Source organism: Salvelinus fontinalis, chromosome 12, assembly GCF_029448725.1.
Source record: "Salvelinus fontinalis isolate EN_2023a chromosome 12, ASM2944872v1, whole genome shotgun sequence".
Taxonomy (NCBI): domain Eukaryota; kingdom Metazoa; phylum Chordata; class Actinopteri; order Salmoniformes; family Salmonidae; genus Salvelinus; species Salvelinus fontinalis.
Genome location: NC_074676.1, coordinates 7,800,892 through 7,822,598, shown reverse-complemented (window position 1 = coordinate 7,822,598; position 21,707 = coordinate 7,800,892). Strand labels below are relative to the sequence as shown.

Genomic DNA, 21,707 nt, shown 5'->3' with positions numbered 1-21,707 from the left:
TACATGAAGTAGCTAAGAGAACATTCAATGTATATAAAGATTATAGGGTCTTCTAGGAACACTTGTCAACCCTTTGGTTTCTACTCAGTCACAATAACTCCCTGGCATTTTCATTTGTTGTAATGTCAAACACTGTATCCAAAGTACCCAATATTCTAACTATAGAATTAGAATAATCATTCTATTTCCATGATACCAACAGTTCACCCAAGTGTTGTGCTCTAAATCAAATTGCAAGGTTTGGTTCAAAATAAGGCCTAGATTGTTTGCCCATATCGTTTAGCCCTACGTGGGAATGAGCGCAGGGAAATGCAGATGTTTATGAAAATGCTGAAAAGTATTTTTGAGATATTTTGTCCATATCGCCCAGCCCTAAGTCAGAGTCTCCTAATAACCCCATGTTGAGACAGTCTAAACGTCTGTCTGTGTGTGTGTGTGCGTGAGTCGAGCGTGAGTGAGTGGAGTGAGGTGGGGGTCTGTGTAGATCCCCTGCAATTATGTATGAGATTTGTGAAAGCCCAGTGGAGAAGACCAGATGTCTGTGACCTCACTGCACCCTCCACATCCATACTGATTTACACATTAGGGAAAAGATCAGATATGCAAAAGATCTGAATCGGGATGCCTTTGTATATGCAGCCTCATACACACTTATCTTCAATGTCCCACACCCAACTCTCTCACTTGCTCTCTCTCTCCTCTTTCTTTCTTATCCCTCTCTCATCCATACTCTCTCTCGCTCTCTCCATTTCTGTGGTATGTTCACAGTTAACGGTCAGAGTAATGGGAGCTACCTTTGAATGTTTGGGGATCGCCATCAATCTCTGCCCTGCTCCTACCCTGTGTGTGTGCTCGTGCGTGCATGTGTAGCAAGGCTATGCAGTACTTTGTTTATGTGTGTTCAAAGTATTCCTATTTAATGCGCGTGTGCGTTCTGTGAATTTCATCTCCTTCTTTGGCGACGCATCGGTCACAAGAGCACAGTAGCTAGCCACCCCCCAGGAACACATTCTGTGTCTGTTCTCTCACCTCTTGTGTGTCTCTCTCCGTTTCTCACTCCCCTTCTGCTTGATTTCAAGACCAACTGTCATAAAGGATTCCTTTTTCCTTGTGCCCACAGAACTCAATGTCCTGAACATTGAACACTGTGAATGTAGCACTGTAACATTGTAGAGGTAGCTTCATGTTCAGCCCTAGCCCAGGGGAGATCCCATTTTCCTCCCAACAATGACGGAATGTAGGGTTTCGGCTTCTCTCCAGGAATGCACAGTAGGGATTCGTCCTTAAATCTGTCCGCGTTTGACCATTTAGTTCCTTAACCCGGGGTTTGGTTTGAAGTGGTTTACGGCCTGTGATCCTTTGGTCACTGGCTCGTGAGCTCAACGTCCGCGTGGTCAATTATTACGTGGTCAATGGTGTCCACAGTTGCCCGGATGCCTAGATGATAATAATGGTTACAGTAGCTTAGCGTAGCTGCATTGGTTAACTTACACTTACTCATAGCAGTGCCCCAAATTCACCCACCGGTGCTCTTAAGTCTTAAGACTCTTGCCTGATACCAAATCATGCCGGTGCATTAAAAGGTACTGAGGTGCCTGGGAATCTATCCCCAGTTATTGTCTGCCCATTGTCCTATCTATCTGCCCGTCTGTGTTACAACCACCCAGGATATTACTAACAGATTAAACACACCATTTCCCCTGCCGCTCGTCTCCCCATGTAATCTAACAGACATCATGGCTCCTGTAGCAGTGAGTGGTTGGACAGGAGAGTGGAGCTTAGGAATTGGCCCACGCCAGAGAGGGCACAGTGGGCACAGCATGACCGTCTGGACTTGCCTTTCCCACGACCCGCAGTGCTGGGCTGAGCTAAGACTGGCCAGAGTGCAAGTGAAGGGGCTGAGCTGAGACTGGGTCCCATCAATAACATGTATATGGGTCTAGGACAGGGGTGGACAGTTCTTTAACTTGTAGAGACCCTGTGTGTGCAGGCAATTAGTAACACTTAGGACCACAGGCATGCTAATCAATCAACCCGTATAGTAATCGTCAAGCGTGTACCTAGCTAATGCCCTTCGGCTTTTAAGGATCAATTGGTTGTACAAATCAAATGGTCATAGACAGAGGAATCGCAGAATTCCATCAATCTGGCTCTGTGTATCTCGCTCTCCCTGTCTCTCTCTCTCTCTCTCTCTCTCTCTCTCTCTCTCTCTCTCTCTCTCTCTCTCTCTCTCTCTCTCTCTCTCTGTGTGTGTATACGAACGTCATTCTTGGTCGGTGACGTACTAAACGTAACCCTCTCTCTCTCCGTAGGCGCGGCGGAAGGAGGTGTTCCTGCAGGAGCGTTACGGCCACTTCAGTCTGACCGACCCCTTCCTGGCCCTGCAGAGGGACTTTGACTCTGTCCCCGGGGTGGACAAGGAGCGCCGGCCGGTGGGCTCCAGCCCCATCGCAGTCCTGGAGGCTGTCATGGCCCACTGCAGGAAGATGCAGGAGAGGATGTCAGCTGAGCTGGAAGCTGCCGAGAGCAGACAAAAGAGGGTAGGGTATGGGAGGCTGTGTGTAGACAATACTATAATATGATAACCGTGTGTGTGAGATGCATTTGAAGTTGCTTTGCCATATTTGGTTAATGTCAAGTGTGTGAATGTGCGTGCGCGTGTCAGAGAGCAAGTGTGTGTATCTGCTGTACCTCTTACTCTGTCCCTGGACTATGTAGGACTGTCTGTCTGATTTAACTCCACCATGGCCAGATGTGTTCCGTCTCTGTCCTGTTTCCCCTCTCTCCCTCTCCGTGTGCTATTCCAGCAGAGGTAGTGGGTGAGGGATGGAGTGGGTGAGCGTAAGGGTGTGTGTATGGGAGGTTGGCAGGGTGAGTGTGAGGGGGGTGGTGTGCGTGGCAGCGTATCATTTTCTATGGTTCGATAGAACGTTGGTGTGTGTGGAATGGGGCTTGCCTGGGAGGAAGGGCGGGGTGTGTATGTGAGAGAACTGCTTTCCTTGTCCTACTCCTGAACCCTTCCACCAGTCACAGAGCCAGCGGAGACTGAGATTCTCTCCAACCGGGCTTGTGTGGCTGCGGAGACACCTCTGTTAGCCAGCACTGTGCTGTGTGCTCCAGATAAGCAGTGAGACACAGCCAGCCAGCCAGCCAGGCCAAGACTGGATAGCAGCCAGGGGATGATGTGGAGAGAATGGAAGAAAGGGGAAGGTAGAGTTAAAGAGAGGTGATTGAGGAGTATTTAGAGGATCCTGTTCCGTACTAGCTAATTCCGTTGCAAAACGTTTTGCTACGGTGTGCCCTACTCAACATGACCCTGCTGTTTGTGTTTAGCCACTGAGACACAATGAAACCTGCAGCCGCTCCATTTTGACTCAATGTCACTACAGCAGCACAGCATGGAGTCCAACACACTTGAAGCTCTTGGCTCATTTTCCCAATACCCCCCTCCCTCACCCTCCCTCCCACTCCTGGAATAAACCACCTCCCCCAACCTTCTGCCTTTGTCACGGTGACAGGCCACACGATTGTCTGGATGAAGCTAGCTGTTTCATCTGCCACAAACCAGAACACGACAGCAACTAGAACGCCAAACAAATCGTTATCGCTGGTCTGTGAATAATAACATACTGTAACATAAACAAATAAATGAGAAACAACTTTTTACCCTATACAATGTTCACGCCGACCCCATACAAAGTCACGTTTCTCTGCGTAAGCGTCTTGAGATATTAATGGGTTTTAAAGCCAGCTGAAAGGCCTGGTGCCATTCATCCGTATGTAACACTCCGCTCACCTGCCTGGCAGAGTGTAAGGCTGTGTGCGTACTGGCATAATGCATTATGAATGAGTCACTAGGAACAGGGCAGAGTCCAGTACATGAGGTGGCTTGTATTGCCAGTGAGGTGTACACATCGAGTGGACAATACAAGTAAATCAAATGATCCTTTAGGGATAATATAGACTCTACCCTAACAGGACCCGAATCCTAAATGGGAGAAATGAGTGTTTCCTCATGGCAACAGATCTCACCGTAGTACAGACGGCACAGTTGGAAGTGCTTCATTTCAGTCGGATGTCATTCCGTTGCTATTCAGCTTCATGCCGTAGGAGCTATTCAGCTTCGTAGGAGTGACATAACAGGGACTCAGTCGATCAGCCCGAGATGTGTGTTCGTTCCAATGGGGATTACAAGGGGTCGTGTCTGGGGGTGGGTAGCAGGCAGGCATAGTGGATATCAGCGTCATTGTTTGGGCTCGTTAGAGCAGCGGGGCAGGCAATCGCTCGGAAAGCCCAGCTAAGCCTGTACCCTCGCTGCCAACGCACAGCTAACAATAGCAGCCACGCTCCAGATATAGTCGCCCGGGGTTGACAAGTCATCGAAATTCAATCAGATGTTTGAAACGTTAGATTCCATCGTCCATTTTTTCCCCCGTGTGTGAGCGCCGTTCTTCCAATAACTGCTCTGTTGTGTGTGTGTGTGTGTGTGTGTGTGTGTGTGTGTGTGTGTGTGTGTGCTATTTTGCATATTGACCGTTTCTGTGTAAATTAGGTCTTTTGCTTTCTGAATTATGATTAAATCAATATTCTAAAATGGAGGACTGTTATTGCTGAATTCAAATGGGTCTGTTTTGTATTCTGTGGTCTTTTAGGGAGAGACCGACAATACCGAGGTCATTTCAACATGGCTATTTTGCGCTGTTGTGTGAACATGGAGAGGAGAAATGTTCCTCATTCTTGTTCAGTTTGTCGAGCACTACGATTCACCTGGTCCTTTTGAACGAACAATGTCAGCTTGCAGTTGTTGCCAAGTGGCGTTTCCTGAAAGGTTTGTGGCTCTTCAAGACCATCGTAATGCCAGTGTAGGTGTTGTCGTGTTGTCACATCTTTGGTTGTCAGGCCAGGTTGGTTCAGGAAATAGTTTGAACAAACGCGAGGAGCCTAGAGAGCACCTCCACAGTTCATAAAGCGAACATATTGATTTCAGGTGATGTGTGTGTGTGTGGGACGCAGGGTCTACGTGGTGTATGTGACGTGCCGTAGATCTACTGTATGTCATGTGTCGGCGTGAGTGTGACATGATGTACACCGAGCATACAAAACAACACCTACTCGTTCCGTGACAGACTGACCAGGTGAAAGCTATGATCCCTTTATTGAGTTCACTTGTTAAATCCACTTCAATCAGTGTAGATGAAGGGGAGGGGACGGGTTAAAGAAGGACTTTTTAAGCCTCGAGACGATTGAGACACGGATTGCGTGTGTGTGCCGTTCAGAAGGTGAATGGGCAAGACAAACGGTTTAAGTGCCTTTTGAACAGGCTATGGTAGTAGGTGCCAGGCGCTCCGGTTTGTGTCAACAACTGCAACGCTACTGGGTTTTTCATGCTCAACAGTTTCCCGTGTGTATCAAGAAGGGTCCACCAACCAAAGGACATCCAGCCAACTTGACACAACTGTGAGACGCATTGGAGTCAACAGGGGCCAGAATCCCTGTGGAACGCTTTGACACCTTGTGGAGTCCATGCCCTGACGAATTGAGGCTGTTCTGAGGGCCAAGGGGGAGGGTGCAACTCAATATTAGGAAGGTGTTTCCAGTGTTTGCTATACTCCGTGTATGTTCTGCAAAGGATATACCAGATATGGGTAGTAGATGTGTGTGCTTGATATCTGTGATGTTTGGTGTAGGTGTGATCTGACCGTGTGTGTGTGTCGTTACGCAATTGTGTGAGTGTGTGCAGATAACGTGTGTGATTTGAGTTTCCATGTTTGAGATCATTTGTACAGTTTGTGTTTGGGAGAGCGGTGTGTTGTTCGGTCTGTGTGTCTGACAATACAGTGTGTGTGTTTTTTCCTAAACGACATCTCCCCTGACTGCCTTGTGGTCTCTGTCCCTCAGCTGCAGCTGGAGAAACTGCAACTGCAGAGTCTGGAGCAGGAGCACCGTAAACTAACCGCCCAGCTGAAGGACGAGCGGGAGAAGAACAAGCACATCGTGATGATGCTGGTGCGGGAGTGCAAGCAGCTGGCCACGCGCGTGGTGGAGGAGTCGCAGCGCTTCGACGAAATCTCCGCCCGGCTGGACGACGAGGGCCGCTCGGCCGGGCGGCTGCAGGAGGAGCTGACGGCAGAGAGGCAACGCGGACAGCAGCTGGAGGCCAAGATGGAGAAGCAACTGTCAGAGTTGGACACGGAGCGTGAGCAGCTGCGCGCCAGGCTGGGCCGAGAGGAGACGGAGAGCCTGAGCCTGCGCCGGCTGGTAGAGCAGCTCAGGACTGAACAGGGCGGTAAGGACGGTCAAGATGTTGAAGACGGTAAAGATGATAAAAGGGTCTCGGCCCAACCGGGTGCTGCTGCTGTGGATCCCACCGCTGCCACCAACACGCCACCGCCCAAACCTACGGTCTCTGTTGCCGTGGCCACGGACCCCGTCATATCCCGGACGGCTTCCTGCCAAACAGATCCCGGCCCTCCAGAGGCCGAGGGGCAGAAGAAGCCGAGCCCCCTCACCATCCCTGTCAAACCCACTCCCACCAACTACGCGGGCCTCAGCCTTCCCAAGACGCCCAGCGCAGGCCGGGGGCTGGTCCACAGTAGCTCAGGAGGACTTCCTCAAACGGGGGAGAACGGAGCAGAGGGCCAGACGCCCCACGGGGGACTTCACTCCCCAGCCCCCACTCCAGCGCTGCCCACGGGGGTGAGCCCTCGCGTCCAGGCTGCCCGCTACAAGTTCCAGGAGCAGGACCAAAATGGCACGGCCTCCCACAGCAGCCCGCCGTCCCGCGACCTCTCCCCCACCAACCGCGACAATTTTGCCGCCAAGCAGCAGGCGCGCCACACCGTCACGCAGGTCCTCTCGCGTTTCACCAGCCCCCCAGCAGGGGGCCCCAGCGCCCTCCGTCCCGGCCTGCCCCACTCCACCTCGGAGGGGGGCCCCTTCCCCGGCCGCCTGGGCCACCCCATCGGCCTCAAGTCCCCCACCGTGGCCAGGATCGACCGGGGCAACCCACCCCCCATCCCACCCAAAAAGCCGGGCCTCTCCCAGACCCCATCCCCTCCCCACCCACCCATCAAAGTGGTGGGGGACAGCAGCCGCTCTCCCGGGGTGGGGTTAAAACCCGCCACGCCCCAGCTGCCGCCCAAACCTGCCCTGGACCTGGTCCCAGCCCTGACGGCGTCTCAGGTGGGTGCCTGCCCCCCCGCGAGGGGGCCGCACCAGGCCGCATGTGCAGAGTGTCCCCCCACCAGCGCTGCCATCACTGTCAGTAGCCCCTCCTCCATAAATCCCTCCTCCTCCACTAGCGCTCCATCCCGTAGCCCCCGTGCCCCAGGCAGCCCCCTGGCAACAGCATCAGGTAAAGGGGCACCACGCTCCCCCTACCGCTCTCCCCCTACTGCCTCTACCTCTCCGCTCCAACTATCTTTCCAATGCTAGGTTAGCCTAGCTTAGCGCAGTGTTCGGGATATAGGGAACCTGCTTTAACCACAGGAGTCCAGAGGAGAACACAACAGAGCAGGGTCAGTCAAGTTTAGTTCTTGTCCCTCCCTGGCCCTAAACCATTGCTTGAGACCTGATCTCTCTGTACGCATACTTAATTCTCTTCCCACTCCTTCAGGAGCCTGTCGTCTCCCTGCTTCTCCGTAGACCTATTCTGACACGTTATCCCCTAGATAGCAGCTGTAAACAGACCAGTGGCAGGCTAATATCACGTGCCTGGATAAAGGGTCAGATGCTAGGCTAGCTTGCTCCGGCTGTAGGAACTAGGAGCGTTACTCCACTGTTTCTTGAGGCAACGAGGTTTTGAGGTTAGTTTTCCCTGTCCAAATAGGGTGTGTAGGGTTCCTATGAGTAACCCTCCTCTCTGAAGCTGATGCCAGTGGCTGCTCTCTCCCCTCGTCCCCTTCATCATCCACCAGCATGATACCTGTGACCCTTGACTCTTCTTCCTCTTCATCACTCCACCCCTCCCTGCACACTTCCTGTCTGCACATTTCCTGTTTTCCCTCCACTAACCCCTCCCACTGACCATTCCATTTCCCTTCCTGTGTCAACTCCTGCACTCTGTTTTGATGTACCTATTATATGTATGTTGACAGTGCTATGAATGTCGATGCTGGTGTGCTTAAACTACTAGTTCTTGTTTCTACCGCAACGTGTGTTTATTGTTGCAATTGGTTGAAAAAAGGTTTTCCAACAACCATTTTCCAAGCAATCAAGTAGAGAAGTTGCGCAATGCAAGTCCTGTTTTTTGTCTTTTTGGTTTTTAAATGTCAATCTGAGAGAAGTGTTTTCGCACCACGCTGACCGAAACGAACTAGTAATGGCGCTCGTTAGTTTTTAGTACAGGTTTCGTCGTTTTCTTTTTGACATTTGCCGTATTCTATTCCCCACATTACTTCATGAAGTGATACGTTTGCTTTTTAGGTTCATGGTCCTGTTGTCAGATCACCGAGTCACAGTTTTGCTGAGTTCCAGTCCCAAGGTTTTTGTTGTTTGTTTTGTTTATCCAAGTCAAATTTGTCTCAATGTTTCAGTATGTTGAGGAAATTGTATCATTTCCAAAACGTACTTCTATTTAAGACTATATTACTATACAACGTCTGACTCCACAGCGGTGAGACAGATATTTTATTTTCGACTCAGAAGACCAAACTAACCAGCCGATATTATCACCAGTAGTGGTCTCTGTTACCCGTCGTCTTGGAAACGGCGACTGCTGATATACCCCCCCCCCTTCCTCCCCCTCTCCTTTTCAGTCTATCAGACAAGGGTGTGCTCGAAAGGTCTTCAGCTCGCTTTGCTCCACACCGCACACTTTTTTTTAACCCGTTTGTCCCGAGGAGTGTCAAATAACCCACGGCGTCCCTTTTTTGTAGCGCTGTAGCTAACAACGGCCTTCACCTTCCCTTCCACCCCGTCTATAAGGCAGAGTTTTTACCATTTTACAGCACAGTAGATTAGAGCTGAATAATATTAGGCCTATGCTGTTTAGTTGCAAGTTAAAAGTAGGCTTTTCTTTCTTTCTTTCTTTCTTGTCCTTTACTGAATCGTGTTACGGTTTCTTCTTTACGTTTTTCTTTGCTCACACACATCCTGCTAAGTAACACTGTCGTTGACATACTAAATGGTTCGTGCACAGATGAGGGCGGTGTGTTGATTGACATTAAATACACGCGTGGATGGATGGATGGTGGTTGAGATGACAAAAATGCCCTCTCTCCTACACCTGGGTTCCATGACTAGTTCACCTGTTCTGAAAGGCAACTTATTCTATGTCGTGGCTTACTAGGTCATATGTAGCAAAGGGAACAAGCTCTTTGAATTCACTCGGTTATCAATAGACTCATGCTTTCCCTTTTGACCTGTAACTAGACTAGTCTTTGTGTCGTGGAACTCCCCAGGTGTTGTCCCTCCCCCTCTTCTTCCAGCTTCCCTGTCATGTTAAACCTTGTGTCCCCTTTAACTCCCATTAGGCTGGTGTCCCTCCATAGTCCCCTCGCTAACCTGCGGTGGGCCCGTTGCCCTGGACGACGGGCGCCCCCTGCTCCTCCAAGCTGCTTCCCAGGGAAATGTCACTTTATTGTCAATGCTGCTTAACCGAGATCCAACGGATAATATTAGTCACCTTGAAGACCACCCAACCTCCGCCTTGTTCTCTGCTGCTCAGAACGGACACACAGGTACAGTCATCCATCATTTTATTGGCCACACGCGCCGAATGCAACAGGTGTAGGCTTTACCGCGAACTGCTTACTTACGAGCCCGTTCCCAACAATGGAGAGTTAAAAAGTAAGAAAAATATTTGCAAAAAAAGGAAATAGTTACACAATAAAACAATAACGAGGCTATATACAAGGAGTACCAGTAGAGTCAATGTGCAGGGTTACGAGGTAGAGGTAATACACTATGTACATGTAAGTGGAGGTAACTAGGCAATCAGGATAGGTAATAAAAACAAAGCAGCAGCGTATGTGAACGTGGGTCTGTGTGTGTGTGTGTCATTGAAGTGTGTGTGAGTGTATGGGTAGTCTAGTGAGTGTGCATGGAGTCAGTTCAAAAACATATATGATACACACCTGAAGATATTCAAATCCGTTGATTCATTTTAGTCAATACAGGTATTATCATTGTTATGAAGAACAGAATTACTGTAGATAGACAACATGGGAATTGTGGCCTCGAGGGACAGCTCACTCAAGTGTGTCAGATAAAGCCCTTGCTGTTCCACTCTTAGGCAATAGACACACACACACACACACACACACACACACACACACACACACACACACACACACACACACACACACACACACACACACACACACACACACACACACACACACACACACACACACACACACACACACACACACACACACACACACACACACACACACACACACACACAATACCTATTGCAGCCAAGATTTGAAGCCTTTCACGTTTGATAGTGTTCTGTCATTCAATGGTTGTTGATCCGCAAACGGTGCTAATGTACAGAGGCACAAGTAAAACTCGTTTAAGTTAAAGGAAAGGACAGAGAACTGAGCAATCAATGGTTGTTTCTCTCTCCCACCCTCTCTCAGACTGTGTTAAGCTGCTGCTGACTTCAGGGGTGTCTGCTGATGTTTCTGATGAAAACGGATTTACGCCTTTACACTTTGCCGCCGCGTTCGGACACCACAGGTTGGTGCACAACGCACACAACCCCTATTCTTACATCAACCTGTCTCTAAAAACAGTCACTGCTATATACCACACCCCCCCCCCTCCCCCCCCCAATATCTGGTTCCACACAGAGCCACTGGCAGTAACTGTCGGCTCAGTATTTGGCACGCATACAAACTGACAGATATTGTGTCTCATATGTATAACACACAGCAAACTGTCAAATCCTGCGCTAAGCGTGTTACATGTCATCGTGTTACTTACTGTACATGTTAAATATAGTATCCTCTCAACTATAGTGCCTTCCGTGTTTGGATGGACTTGGCGGCTCAGAGTAAAAGTTGCCTTTACGGCACAGACCTAGGATCAGCTTACCTGCCCCGAATCCATAAAGGGAAATGTATGTTTCAACTTCATATTCATCTTCTCCAGCACCACCCCAACGTCAACATATGTGAAAAATGGTGCTTTTCTACGTTTTGTTGTACAAAAAGATTGAGGAAGATGACATCATCAACCAATTAGTAGACAAACCCTACACATAATTGGTTATAATTACACGATGCACACCGATGTCATTCGAAACACTTATCTTCCTTACTGCTAAACATAACGTGCAATTTTCACATATGTTGGGATGCTGCTGGAGATGAATATGAAGTTAAACAATTTTTAAATGTGTCTTTAACCTCAACGGGATCGGGGCCCCCCCCCCCCCCCCCTCCTGTTGGATGGTTGCGCTAATGTGATTAGCATGAGGTTGTACGTAACAAGACAAAAAATCACAGGACATAGACATATCTATGGGCAGAAAGCTTACATTCTTGTTCATCGAACTGCACTGTCCAATTTACAGTAGCTATTACAGTGAAAGAATACCACTCTATTGTTTGAGGAGAGCGCACAATTATGAACTTGAAAATGTATTAATAAACCAATTAGGCACATTTGGGCAGTCTTGATACAACATTTTGAACAGATATGCAATGGTTCATTGCTGCCATCTAGTGGCCAAAATCAAAATTTTGCCTGGGCTGTAATAATACATTATGGCCTTTCGCTTGCATTTCAAAGATGGTGGTAAAAAAAAAAAAAATCTTTGTATTATCTTTTACTAAATCTAATGTGTTATATTCTCCTACATTCATTTCACATTTCCACAAACTTCAAAGTGTTTCCTTTCAGATGGTATCAAGAATATGCATATCTTTGCTTCAGGTCCTGAGCTACAGGCAGTTAGTTTGGTATGTCATTTTAGGCGAAAATTGAAAAAAAAGGGTCCGATCCTTTAACAAGTTTTAATTAGGGGTTTCCCACCCCTGGTCTAGGGGCAGTTGTAATCTTCTACTTCTCTGGCGCCCCCCTGCGGACGCCTGCAGAGTGACGTGAGACAGGAGCAGCTGGGGATGTCCTGTCCTTTATGTGAGCTGTGCTGGGCACACATCCATCCTCTGTTGAGTGTAGAGGCATCCTGAGTAAAGTAGCCCTGACCTAGGAATGAACAGTGGTGGCTGGTTGGAGGCGGTATAGGAGGATGGGATAATTTTGAATTCTGGAATGGAATAAATGGAACGGTATCAAACATATGGAAGCCACGTTTGACTCCGTTCCATTTATTCCATTTCATCCATTACAATGAGCCCGTCCTCCTATAACTCCTCCTACCAGCCCCCACTGGAATGCATGTTACCAGTGCTCCAGTAAACGTTTTGAGACAGTGAAACACCACTCTGTGTGAGTGACTGTCAGCGTGCCGATCGGCTACCCCCACTATTAATACTACTGTGATCAGATATTACAGCACTGCACATTCACCAGCTGGCCAGGGCTAATACGAACACGCACACACGAACGTGAACACACACTGACCTATGTCTGCAATACAGAAAAAGGGTGACCGTTTGACAGCGTAGAAATGTTACCATAACTTTTAAGTTTCACAGAGTTTCACTACCTCTATGGGGCTGTTTCCCGGACAGAGTTTAATATAAATCAGGACGAAGATAATTCTACTTAAATGAATCCATATAAAAAAATGTGTTCTAGACTAGGGAGTCCCAGACTAAAATAAGGACTAACCAGTTAATCTTTGTGAAGCCAAATGAATTGAACGATGTGCGCTTGGTACTGACCTGAGGATGCATCAAAAACCACGGAACCGCCCGTGTGTGTGTAATCTGACCTGTTCTCATGTGTATGTCCCATGTCCAGGTGTGTGGAGGCCCTGGTGTCTGGTGGGGCTGATGTGGATCATGGGGCTGTGGGTGGACAGACCCCTCTGTTCGTGGCCAGCGGAGCTGGCAGGCTGGACTGTACCAGAGCCCTGCTCAACGCCGGGGCAGACCGCTCACGATCCACCACCGTAAGTCCCCAACTGGCGCCAGATGTCCTCACCCGTGCCTCATTGTCCTCCCCTGTCCTACATTTCTCCTATATTCAGATGGTCCTCAACTGGCCCTTATTGTCACACTCAGGACTGAGATCATTTGACTTTTTATCCCCAGTCAATCAAGATCACAGAAAGCTCATTGGGTTTTAATGTCTGATAGGCGAGTCGTGGCATGTAGTCAGTCCCTAGAACACATACGCTTCGAAACACCAAGGGAATTCACTTTTCACATTTGCATCACAACACATGGAGCTTCACAACATGGCATAGGAGCAGAAAGCAAGAGATCAGAGCCTTTTAGTCAGATCATTTAAAATACTTTTTTTATTTTATTTAACCTTTATTTAACTAGGCAAGTCAGTTAAGAACACATTCTTATTTACAATGACGGCCTAGGAACAGTGGGTTATTTGCCTTGTTCAGGGGCAGAACGACAGACTTGAACCTTGTCAGCTCGGGGATTCAATCCAGCAACCTTTCGGTTACTGGCCCAACGCTCTACCTGCCGATCAGTGTTTCACTTATAGATTTCCTGTATCTTTAAAGAAACCATATGGGATGTGACTAATTACTCACGGTATTGTTGTTGCCAATTATTTATGAATGTGTTTTGCTTAGTTGTGTATTTAGACAGCTATGTCTAAATGTCTTGGTGACGCCCCTCTGTGAATAGCCACCGTGTTGTCCCGAGGGATACTGCGTACAAATGAAGCTCCACTGGGCTATTTTGGTCAACATCATATTTGCAGAAGTCATATTAACCAATACTTCACAGAAAGTATTTCCAATGTTGTGTGCATTTTAAATTGGAACAGCTTGGAGTGTGTGCAGGTGGCTTATGTCTTTGTGTGTGTGTGTGTGTGTGTGTGATCCACAGGACAGCTGCACGGCTCTCCACGCAGCGGTTAGCTCGGGACATGTGGACACTCTGCGTCTTCTCCTCTGCCACCCTCCCCCTGACCACACACACCATGACCCTGACCACAGCCATAGCTCTGAACATAGCCCTGGTCCTGCCATGGTCCCGATCCTATCCAGCACCTTGCTGAACCAGGCAAACTGTGAGGGCTGGACCGCTGCACACATCGCTGCTGCCAGAGGCTTCAAGGTACTGGGACATGACTTATGTACTGTAAGCCCACAGCAATGTAGACCTACTGTATGTATGCACATAGACACATTGACCATATTTTTCCATTTGTTAATTGGAGACAAACAAAAATGCACATGCTTACACATACACCCCCCCCCCCCCCCACACACACACAGTTCTACTAAATGTAACTGCTGCATTATGGAGTGAGGTACTTAACACTTTCTGAATAAAAAATATATATAATCCCCATTTAAATATTGACTCAATTTTAGCACGTTGTATAATTGTATCCTGACGGACAAGAAGTCAATGTCATCCGCCAGTTTGGATGGGAAATAGCGTTTTCAACTTTGTCAAATATAAATAAAACTATTATTTGAAACGACCCATGCTAACATTTTTCAACCATATACGGCCTATGTGTTTTTTAAATGATATTGTTAGAATAATAATGTTTGAAAATAACTCATTTACAAATACACTTGCATGAAATGATCCTCTATCAAACCAGCATCTTTCAAAGGTACCAGCCCCTCACAATCCACCTCCTAAGCTCCTGTATTTTTCACCATGGATTTCATGATTGTTTTTGTAAAGTCCTCTTGCATATTCAACATTAGTTGGAGAGTATGTTTAAGAAAATGATACCCCCTGTTTTATACTCTAAACACGGTTCTCTAGAATTGACCAATGCACAAATCGTTTACATTGTGTCCAAGATCAAAAGCCCTATTTATGAGATTGGGCCATTGCTTTTCGGGAGCGATTTACTTCGTGAACATTTCAAATGAATAAAATCTGAACTTTTTTAAAAACTGTACAAAAAAAGGAACACTCACCTGTGCAAAGAATGCTTTCTCCTCGGTCTTGTGGTATAAATATTGTCTTTATGCGTGTAATCCCCATCCAAGGGGTCGGTGTTGTAAATGTATGTAGATCAAAATCCACATTTGACATTTTGAAGGGGACCGACATGTTTGAGCAGTCATAACGGACGTTGGCGCGATTGTAAAATCAATTGGGAAATGATCTTTGTACAAGCAAGAATTGGAGAATTGGTTCTCTTTTGAAATGTGAATCAATCCAGCAACAATCGTGACAAGTTCATTTACACTGCACATAAACAGGGATTTAAAGACTGGGAAGAGAGGAATCCTGAAGTGGGCGGGGTTTGCATGTTGCTTCACACAGACACATACAGTGCCTTCGGAAAGTATTCAGACCCTTGACTTTTTCCACATTTTGTTACGTTACAGCCATATTCTAAAATGTATTAAATTGTCCCCCCCCCCCCCCCCTCAATCTACACACAATACCCCATAATGACAAAGCAAAAACTGTTTTTTAGAAATGTTTTCTAATTTATAGAAAAAATTATAATAAATTAAATCACTTTTACATAAGTATTCAGACTCAGTACTTTGTTGAAGCACCTTTGGCAGCGAATACAGCATCGAGTCTTCTTGGGTATGACGCTACAAGTTTGGCACACCTGTATTTGGGGAGTTTCTCCCATTCTTCTCTGCAGATCTTCTCAAGCTCTGTCAGGTTGGATGGGGAGTGTCGCTGCACAGCTATTTTCAGGTCTCACCAGAGATGTTTGATTGGGTTCAAGTCCGGGCTCTGGCTGAGCCACTCAAGGGCATTCAGAGACTTGTCCCGAAGCCTCTCATGCGTTGCCTTGGCTGTGTCCTTAGGGTCGTTGTCCTGTTGGAAGGTGAACCTTCGCCCCAGTCTGTGGTCTTGAGGGCTCTGGAGCAGGTTTTCATCAAGGATCTCTCTGTACTTTGCTCCATCCATCTTTGCCTCGATCCTGACTGGTCTCCTAGTCCCTGGGAGAAAAACATCCCCACGGCATGATGCTGCCACCACCATGTTTCACAGAAGGGATGGTGCCAGGTTTCCTCCAGACATGATGGTTGGCATTCAAGCCAAAGAGTTCAATCTTGGTTTCATCAGACCAGAGAATCTTGTTTCTCATGGTCTTGAGAGTCCTGTAGGTGCCTTTTTGTCAAAACAACTAGGCTGTCGTGTGCCTTTTTACTGAGGAGTGGCTTCCGTCTGGCCACTCTACCCTAAAGGCCTGATTGGTGGAGTGCTGCAGAGATGGTTGTCCTTCTGGAACGTTCTCCCATCTCCACAGAAGAACTCTGGAGCTCTGTCGGGTTCTTGGTCACCTCCCTGACCAAGGCCCTTCTCCCCTCATTGCTCAGTTTGGCTGGGTGGCCATCTCTAGGAAGAGTCTTGGTGTTTCCAATTCAAGACCTCATGGCTTGTTTTTTGCTCTGACAAGCACTGTCAACTGTGGGACCTTATATAGACAGGTGTGTGTCTTTCCAAATCATGTCCAATCAATTAACTTGACCACAGGTGGACTCCAATCAAGTTGTAGAAACATCAAGGATGATCAATGGAAACAGGATGCACCTGAGCTCAATATAGAGTCTCATAGCAAAGGGAATGAATACTTATGTAAATAGGATATTTCTGTTTTATTTGACTTTGTCATCATGGGGCATTGTGTGTAGATTGCTGAATTTTATTTAATCTGTTTTAGAATAAGGCTGTATCGTAACAAAATGTGGAAAAATTTAAGCAGTCTGAATACTTTCCCGAATGCTGTGTGTGTGTGTGTGTGTGTGTGTGTGTGTGTGTACAGTTGAAGTCGGAAGTTTACATACATTTAGATTGGAGTCATTAAAACTCGTTTTTTAGCCACTTCCACAAATTTCTTGTTAACAAACTATAGTTTTGGCAAGTCGGTTAGGACGTCTACTTTGTGCACGACACAAGTAATTTTTCCAACAATTGTTTACAGACAGATTATTTTACTTATAATTCACTGTATCACAATTCCAGTGGATCAGAAGTTTACATACACAAAGTTGACTGTGCCTTTAAACAGAATGGAAAATTCCAGAGAATGTTGTCATGGCTTTAGAAGCTTTTGATAGGCTAACTGACATAATTTGAGTCAATTGGAGGTGTACCTGTGGATGTATTTAAAGGCCTACCTTCAAACTCAGGGCCACTTTGCTTGACATCATGGGAATATCAAAAGAGATCAGCCAAAAATAAATTGTAGACCTCCACATGTCTGGTTCATCCTTGGGAGCACTTTCCAAACGCCTGAAGGTACCACATTAATCTGTACAAACAATAGTACGCAAGTATAAGCACCATGGGACCACGTAGCCGTCATACCGCTCAGGAAGAAGACGCGTTCTGTATCCTAGAGATGAACGTACTTTGGTGCGAAAAGTGCAAATCAATCCCAGAACAACAGCAAAGGACCCTGTGAAGATGCTGGAGGAAACAGGCACAAAAGTATCTATATCCACAGTAAAAACGAGTCCTATATCGACATAACCTGAAAGGCCGCTCAGCAAGGAAGAAGCCACCTCTCCAAAACCGCCGTTAAAAAAGCCAGACTACGGTTTGCAACTGCACATGGGGACAAAAATCGTACCTTTTGGAGAAATGTCCTCTGGTCTGATGAAACAAAAATAGAACTGTTTGGCCATAAATGACCATCGTTATGTTTGGAGGAAAAAGGGGGACGCTTGCAAGCCGAAGAACACCACCCCAACCGTGAAGCACGGGAGTGGCAGCATCATGTTGTGGGGGTGCTTTGCTGCAGGAGGGACTGGTGCACTTCACAAAATAGATGGCATCATGAGGGAGGGAAATTATGTGGATATATTGAAGCAGCATCTCAAGACATCAGTCAGGAAGTTAAAGCTTGGTCGCAAATGGACAATGACCCCAAGCATACTTCCAAAGTTGTGGCAAAATGGCTTAAGAACACCAAAGTCAAGTTATTGGAGTGGCCATCACAAAGCCCTGACCTCAATTCCATAGAAAATGTGTGGGCAGAACTGAAAAAGCTTGTGCGAGCAAGGAGGCCTACAAACCTGACTTAGTTACACCAGCTCTGTCTGTAGGAATGGGCCAAAATTCACCCAACTTATTGTGGGAAGCTGTGGAAGGCTACCTGAAACGTTTGACCCAAGTTAAACAATTTAAAGGCAATGCTACCAAATACTAATAGAGTGTATGTAAACTTCTGACCCACTGGGAATGTGATGAAATAAATAAAAGCTGAAATAGATAATTCTCTCTATTTTAAGAATGTGAAATGTTAGAATATTAGTAAAGTGGTGATCCTAACTGCCCTAAAACAGGGACTTTTTACTCTGATTAAATGTCAGGAATTGTGAAAAACAGTTTAAATGTATTTGGCTAAGGTGTATGTAAACTTCCGACTTCAACTGTTTGTGTAATATTTATCATACTGTTTTGTGCGTTGTCAGGACTGCCTGGAGGTGTTGTGTAGCCACAGTGACCAGGACATCGAGAGGAGGGACAAGTGGAACCGCACCATCCATGACGTTGCCACCGACGACTGCAAAGACTTACTAGAGAACCTATGTGAGTACCAGCACCAGGGTGTGTGCACGCTTGTTTTTGGTTCCAGCCTAGCACCTGATTCAACTGTGGCTCTTCTGTGTTTGAGTTCTCCATTCCCCTTTTCAGTCATGTGGAAATATGTCATTGGCTTCCATTACATAGGATCAAACATTGCAATAATACTGTACCCGAACAAAAATATACACACAACATTAGCCCCTAATCTATGGATTTTACTTGACTGGGAAGACAGATATGCATCTGTTGGTCACAGATAACTTAAATAAAAGGTAGGGGCTTTGATCAGAAAACCAGTCAGTATCTGTTGTGTTTTGCCTCATATGCAGTGTGGCACATCTTCTTCTCTTAGAGTTGATCAGGTTGTTGTTTGTGGCCTGTGGAATTTTGTCCCACTCCTTTTCAATGGCTGTGCAAAGTTGCTGGATATTGGCGGAAACTGTAACACACTGTCTTACACGTCGATCCAGAGCATCCCAAATATGCTCAGTGGGTGACATGTCTGGTGAGTATACAGGCCATGGAAGAGCTGGGAAATTTTTCAGGAATTGTGTACCGATCCTTGTGAAATGGGGCCATGCAATATCATGCTGAAACATGAGGTGATGGCGGAGGATGAGTGGCACGACAATGGGCCTCAGGATCTCGTCCGGGTATCTCTGTGCATTCAAATTGATGAAATGCAATGCAATTGTCCATAAATTATGCCTGCCCGTACCATAACCCCACTGTCACAATGGGGCACTGTCCACAACGCTGACATCTGCAAACCGCTCGCCCACACGACTGCCATCTGCCCAGTACAGATGAAACCAGAATTCATCCGTGAAGAGCACACTTCTCCAGCATGCCAGTGGCCATCGAAGGTGAGCATTTGCCCACTGAAGTCGATTATGACTGCCGAACTGCAGGTGAAGACCCTGGCGAGGACGACAAGCACTCAGATGAGAGTCCCTGAGATGGTTTCTGGCAATTTTTTTTTTTAATTTACCCCTTTTTCTCCCCAATTTCGTAGTATCCAATTGTTTCATCGCTGCAACTCCTGTACGGACTCGGGAGAGGCGAAGGTATAGAGCCGTGTGTCCTCCAAAAACACAACCCATCCAAGCCGCACTGCTTCTTGACACAATGCCCACTACTGCCAAATTCTCTAAAACTACGTTGGAGGCGGCGTGTGGTAGAGAAATTAACATTCGATTCACTGGCAACAGCTCTAGTGGACATTCCTGCAGTCAGCATGCCAATTGCACGCTCCCTCAACTTAGATATCTGTTGAATTGTGTTGTGACACAACTGCACTTTTACAGTGGCCTTTTATTGTCCCCAGTACAAGGTGCACCTGTGTAATGATCATGCCGTTTAATCAGCTTCTTGATATGCCACACCTGTCTGGATGGATTATCATGGCAAAGGAGAAACCAATTCTTCCTTTGGCCGCCTCTCCTTCCAGTTCTCTGCTGCCAATGACTGGAACGAACTACAAAAATCTCTGAAACTGGAAACACTTATCTCCCTCACTAGCTTTAAGCACCAGCTGTCAGAGCAGCTCATAGATTACTGCACCTGTACATAGCCCATCTATAATTTAGCCCAAACAACTACCTCTTTACCTACTGTATTTATTTACTTTGCTCCTTTGCACCCCATTATTTCTATCTCTACTTTGCACCTTCTTCCACTGCAAATCAACCATTCCAGTGTTTTTTTTACTTGCTATATTGTATTTACTTCGCCACCATGGCCTTTTTATATTTTTATTTATTTATATATATATTTTGTTTGCCTTCACCTCCCTTATCTCACCTCACTTGCTCATATTGTATATAGACTTATTTTTCACTGTATTATTGACTGTATGTTTGTTTTACTCCATGTGGAACTATGTGTTGTTGTATGTGTGGAACAGCTTTGCTTTATCTTGGCCAGGTCGCAATTGTAAATGAGAACGTGTTCTCAATTTGCCTACCTGGTTAAATAAAGGTGGAATAAATAAAAAATAAATAAATAAAATGCTCACTAACAGGGATGTGAACAAATTTGTGCATGTGAAACATTTCTGCGATCCTTGGTTTCACCTCATGAAACATGGGACCAACACTTTACATGTTGCAGTTTTCTATTTCTGTTCAGTGTAAAACGAATGATCTCTCTCTGCCTCCCCCTCTCTCTTTTTTATTGTTCTTTTATGCCCCACTCTCTCCCTCCCTCCCTCAGACTCCTACAGGGTGTTAGTGTGTGTCCAGTCTAGTGGCTCAGGAGAGCCCATGTGTCCACTGGAGGTGTTGAAGGATGGGGTGTGTGTGAGTGTGCTGGGGGGTGTGTGTATCCACCGGGCTACGCGCTGGGCCGAGCTGAACTACGCCCTGGCCCAAGCCTTGACCTCTCACCTCCAGCTGCTCTGTGGCGACACCAACACACACCAACACACAAACCAGCCCACCAGAGATGACACCCACCAACACACACACCTGGGACTGACCCCCGCTAGCATGGCCTCCATCCTCATAGGTAAGGAGCTGTAATGGTTGTTGTGCAAATGATTTACTAGTTCGCTTATAATAAATACCGATATGACTTTAACACCTTGCCTTAGCTAGTGGTATGTTTACCGAAGTGTAGCCTAGCCTGCTGTCTCTAAAGGACATCCCAAACAGAGAGCATGCACCTGGTTGCTGTTGCAGGCAGCGATGCAGGGCCTTGTCTGCCACATCTCCCAACCTGAGCCAAGTTTACAGAGGTGTTGCGGCCTATTTTGTGCGACAATGTTCCAAACACCTGCTGCCTCTGAACGCCTCCCGACCGCCCCCTGGGTTCCAGTTCGAATTTCCCTTAGTCAGCATGAGGGAATGGATGGCACCCAACAGGAGACCGTCGACTCCCTGCTGAACTGAATCGCTTTTACGAATCTCTCTTATTCTCAACAATGAATCGCTATTACAGTAGGAGTTCATTCCAGGGGAATCTCTATGGAAAGTATGGTTCTTAGACAAATGGTTTTCAAATCAAATGTTATTTGTCACATGCGCCGAATTCAACTGGTGTAGGCCTTACAGTGAAATGCTTACTTAAACAACAATACAGTTTAAAGAAAAAAAACAAGTGTTAAAGTATTTACTAAATTAACTG

General features: G+C 46.7%; 1 protein-coding gene across 3 annotated transcripts in view; it reads left to right on the top strand.

The window, feature by feature from the left end:
- cttnbp2 (cortactin binding protein 2) overlaps positions 1-21,707 on the top strand; it is an 82,441-nt gene that overhangs the window by 50,479 nt on the left and 10,255 nt on the right. For all 3 annotated transcript variants that reach the window (XM_055939545.1, XM_055939544.1, XM_055939546.1), the window contains exons 3-10: positions 2,313-2,540; positions 5,899-7,354; positions 9,474-9,680; positions 10,587-10,686; positions 12,880-13,030; positions 13,935-14,165; positions 18,467-18,584; positions 20,796-21,089. In XM_055939545.1, coding sequence (XP_055795520.1) covers positions 2,313-2,540; positions 5,899-7,354; positions 9,474-9,680; positions 10,587-10,686; positions 12,880-13,030; positions 13,935-14,165; positions 18,467-18,584; positions 20,796-21,089 — 2,785 coding nt within the window. The remainder of the gene's footprint in view (positions 1-2,312; positions 2,541-5,898; positions 7,355-9,473; positions 9,681-10,586; positions 10,687-12,879; positions 13,031-13,934; positions 14,166-18,466; positions 18,585-20,795; positions 21,090-21,707) is intronic.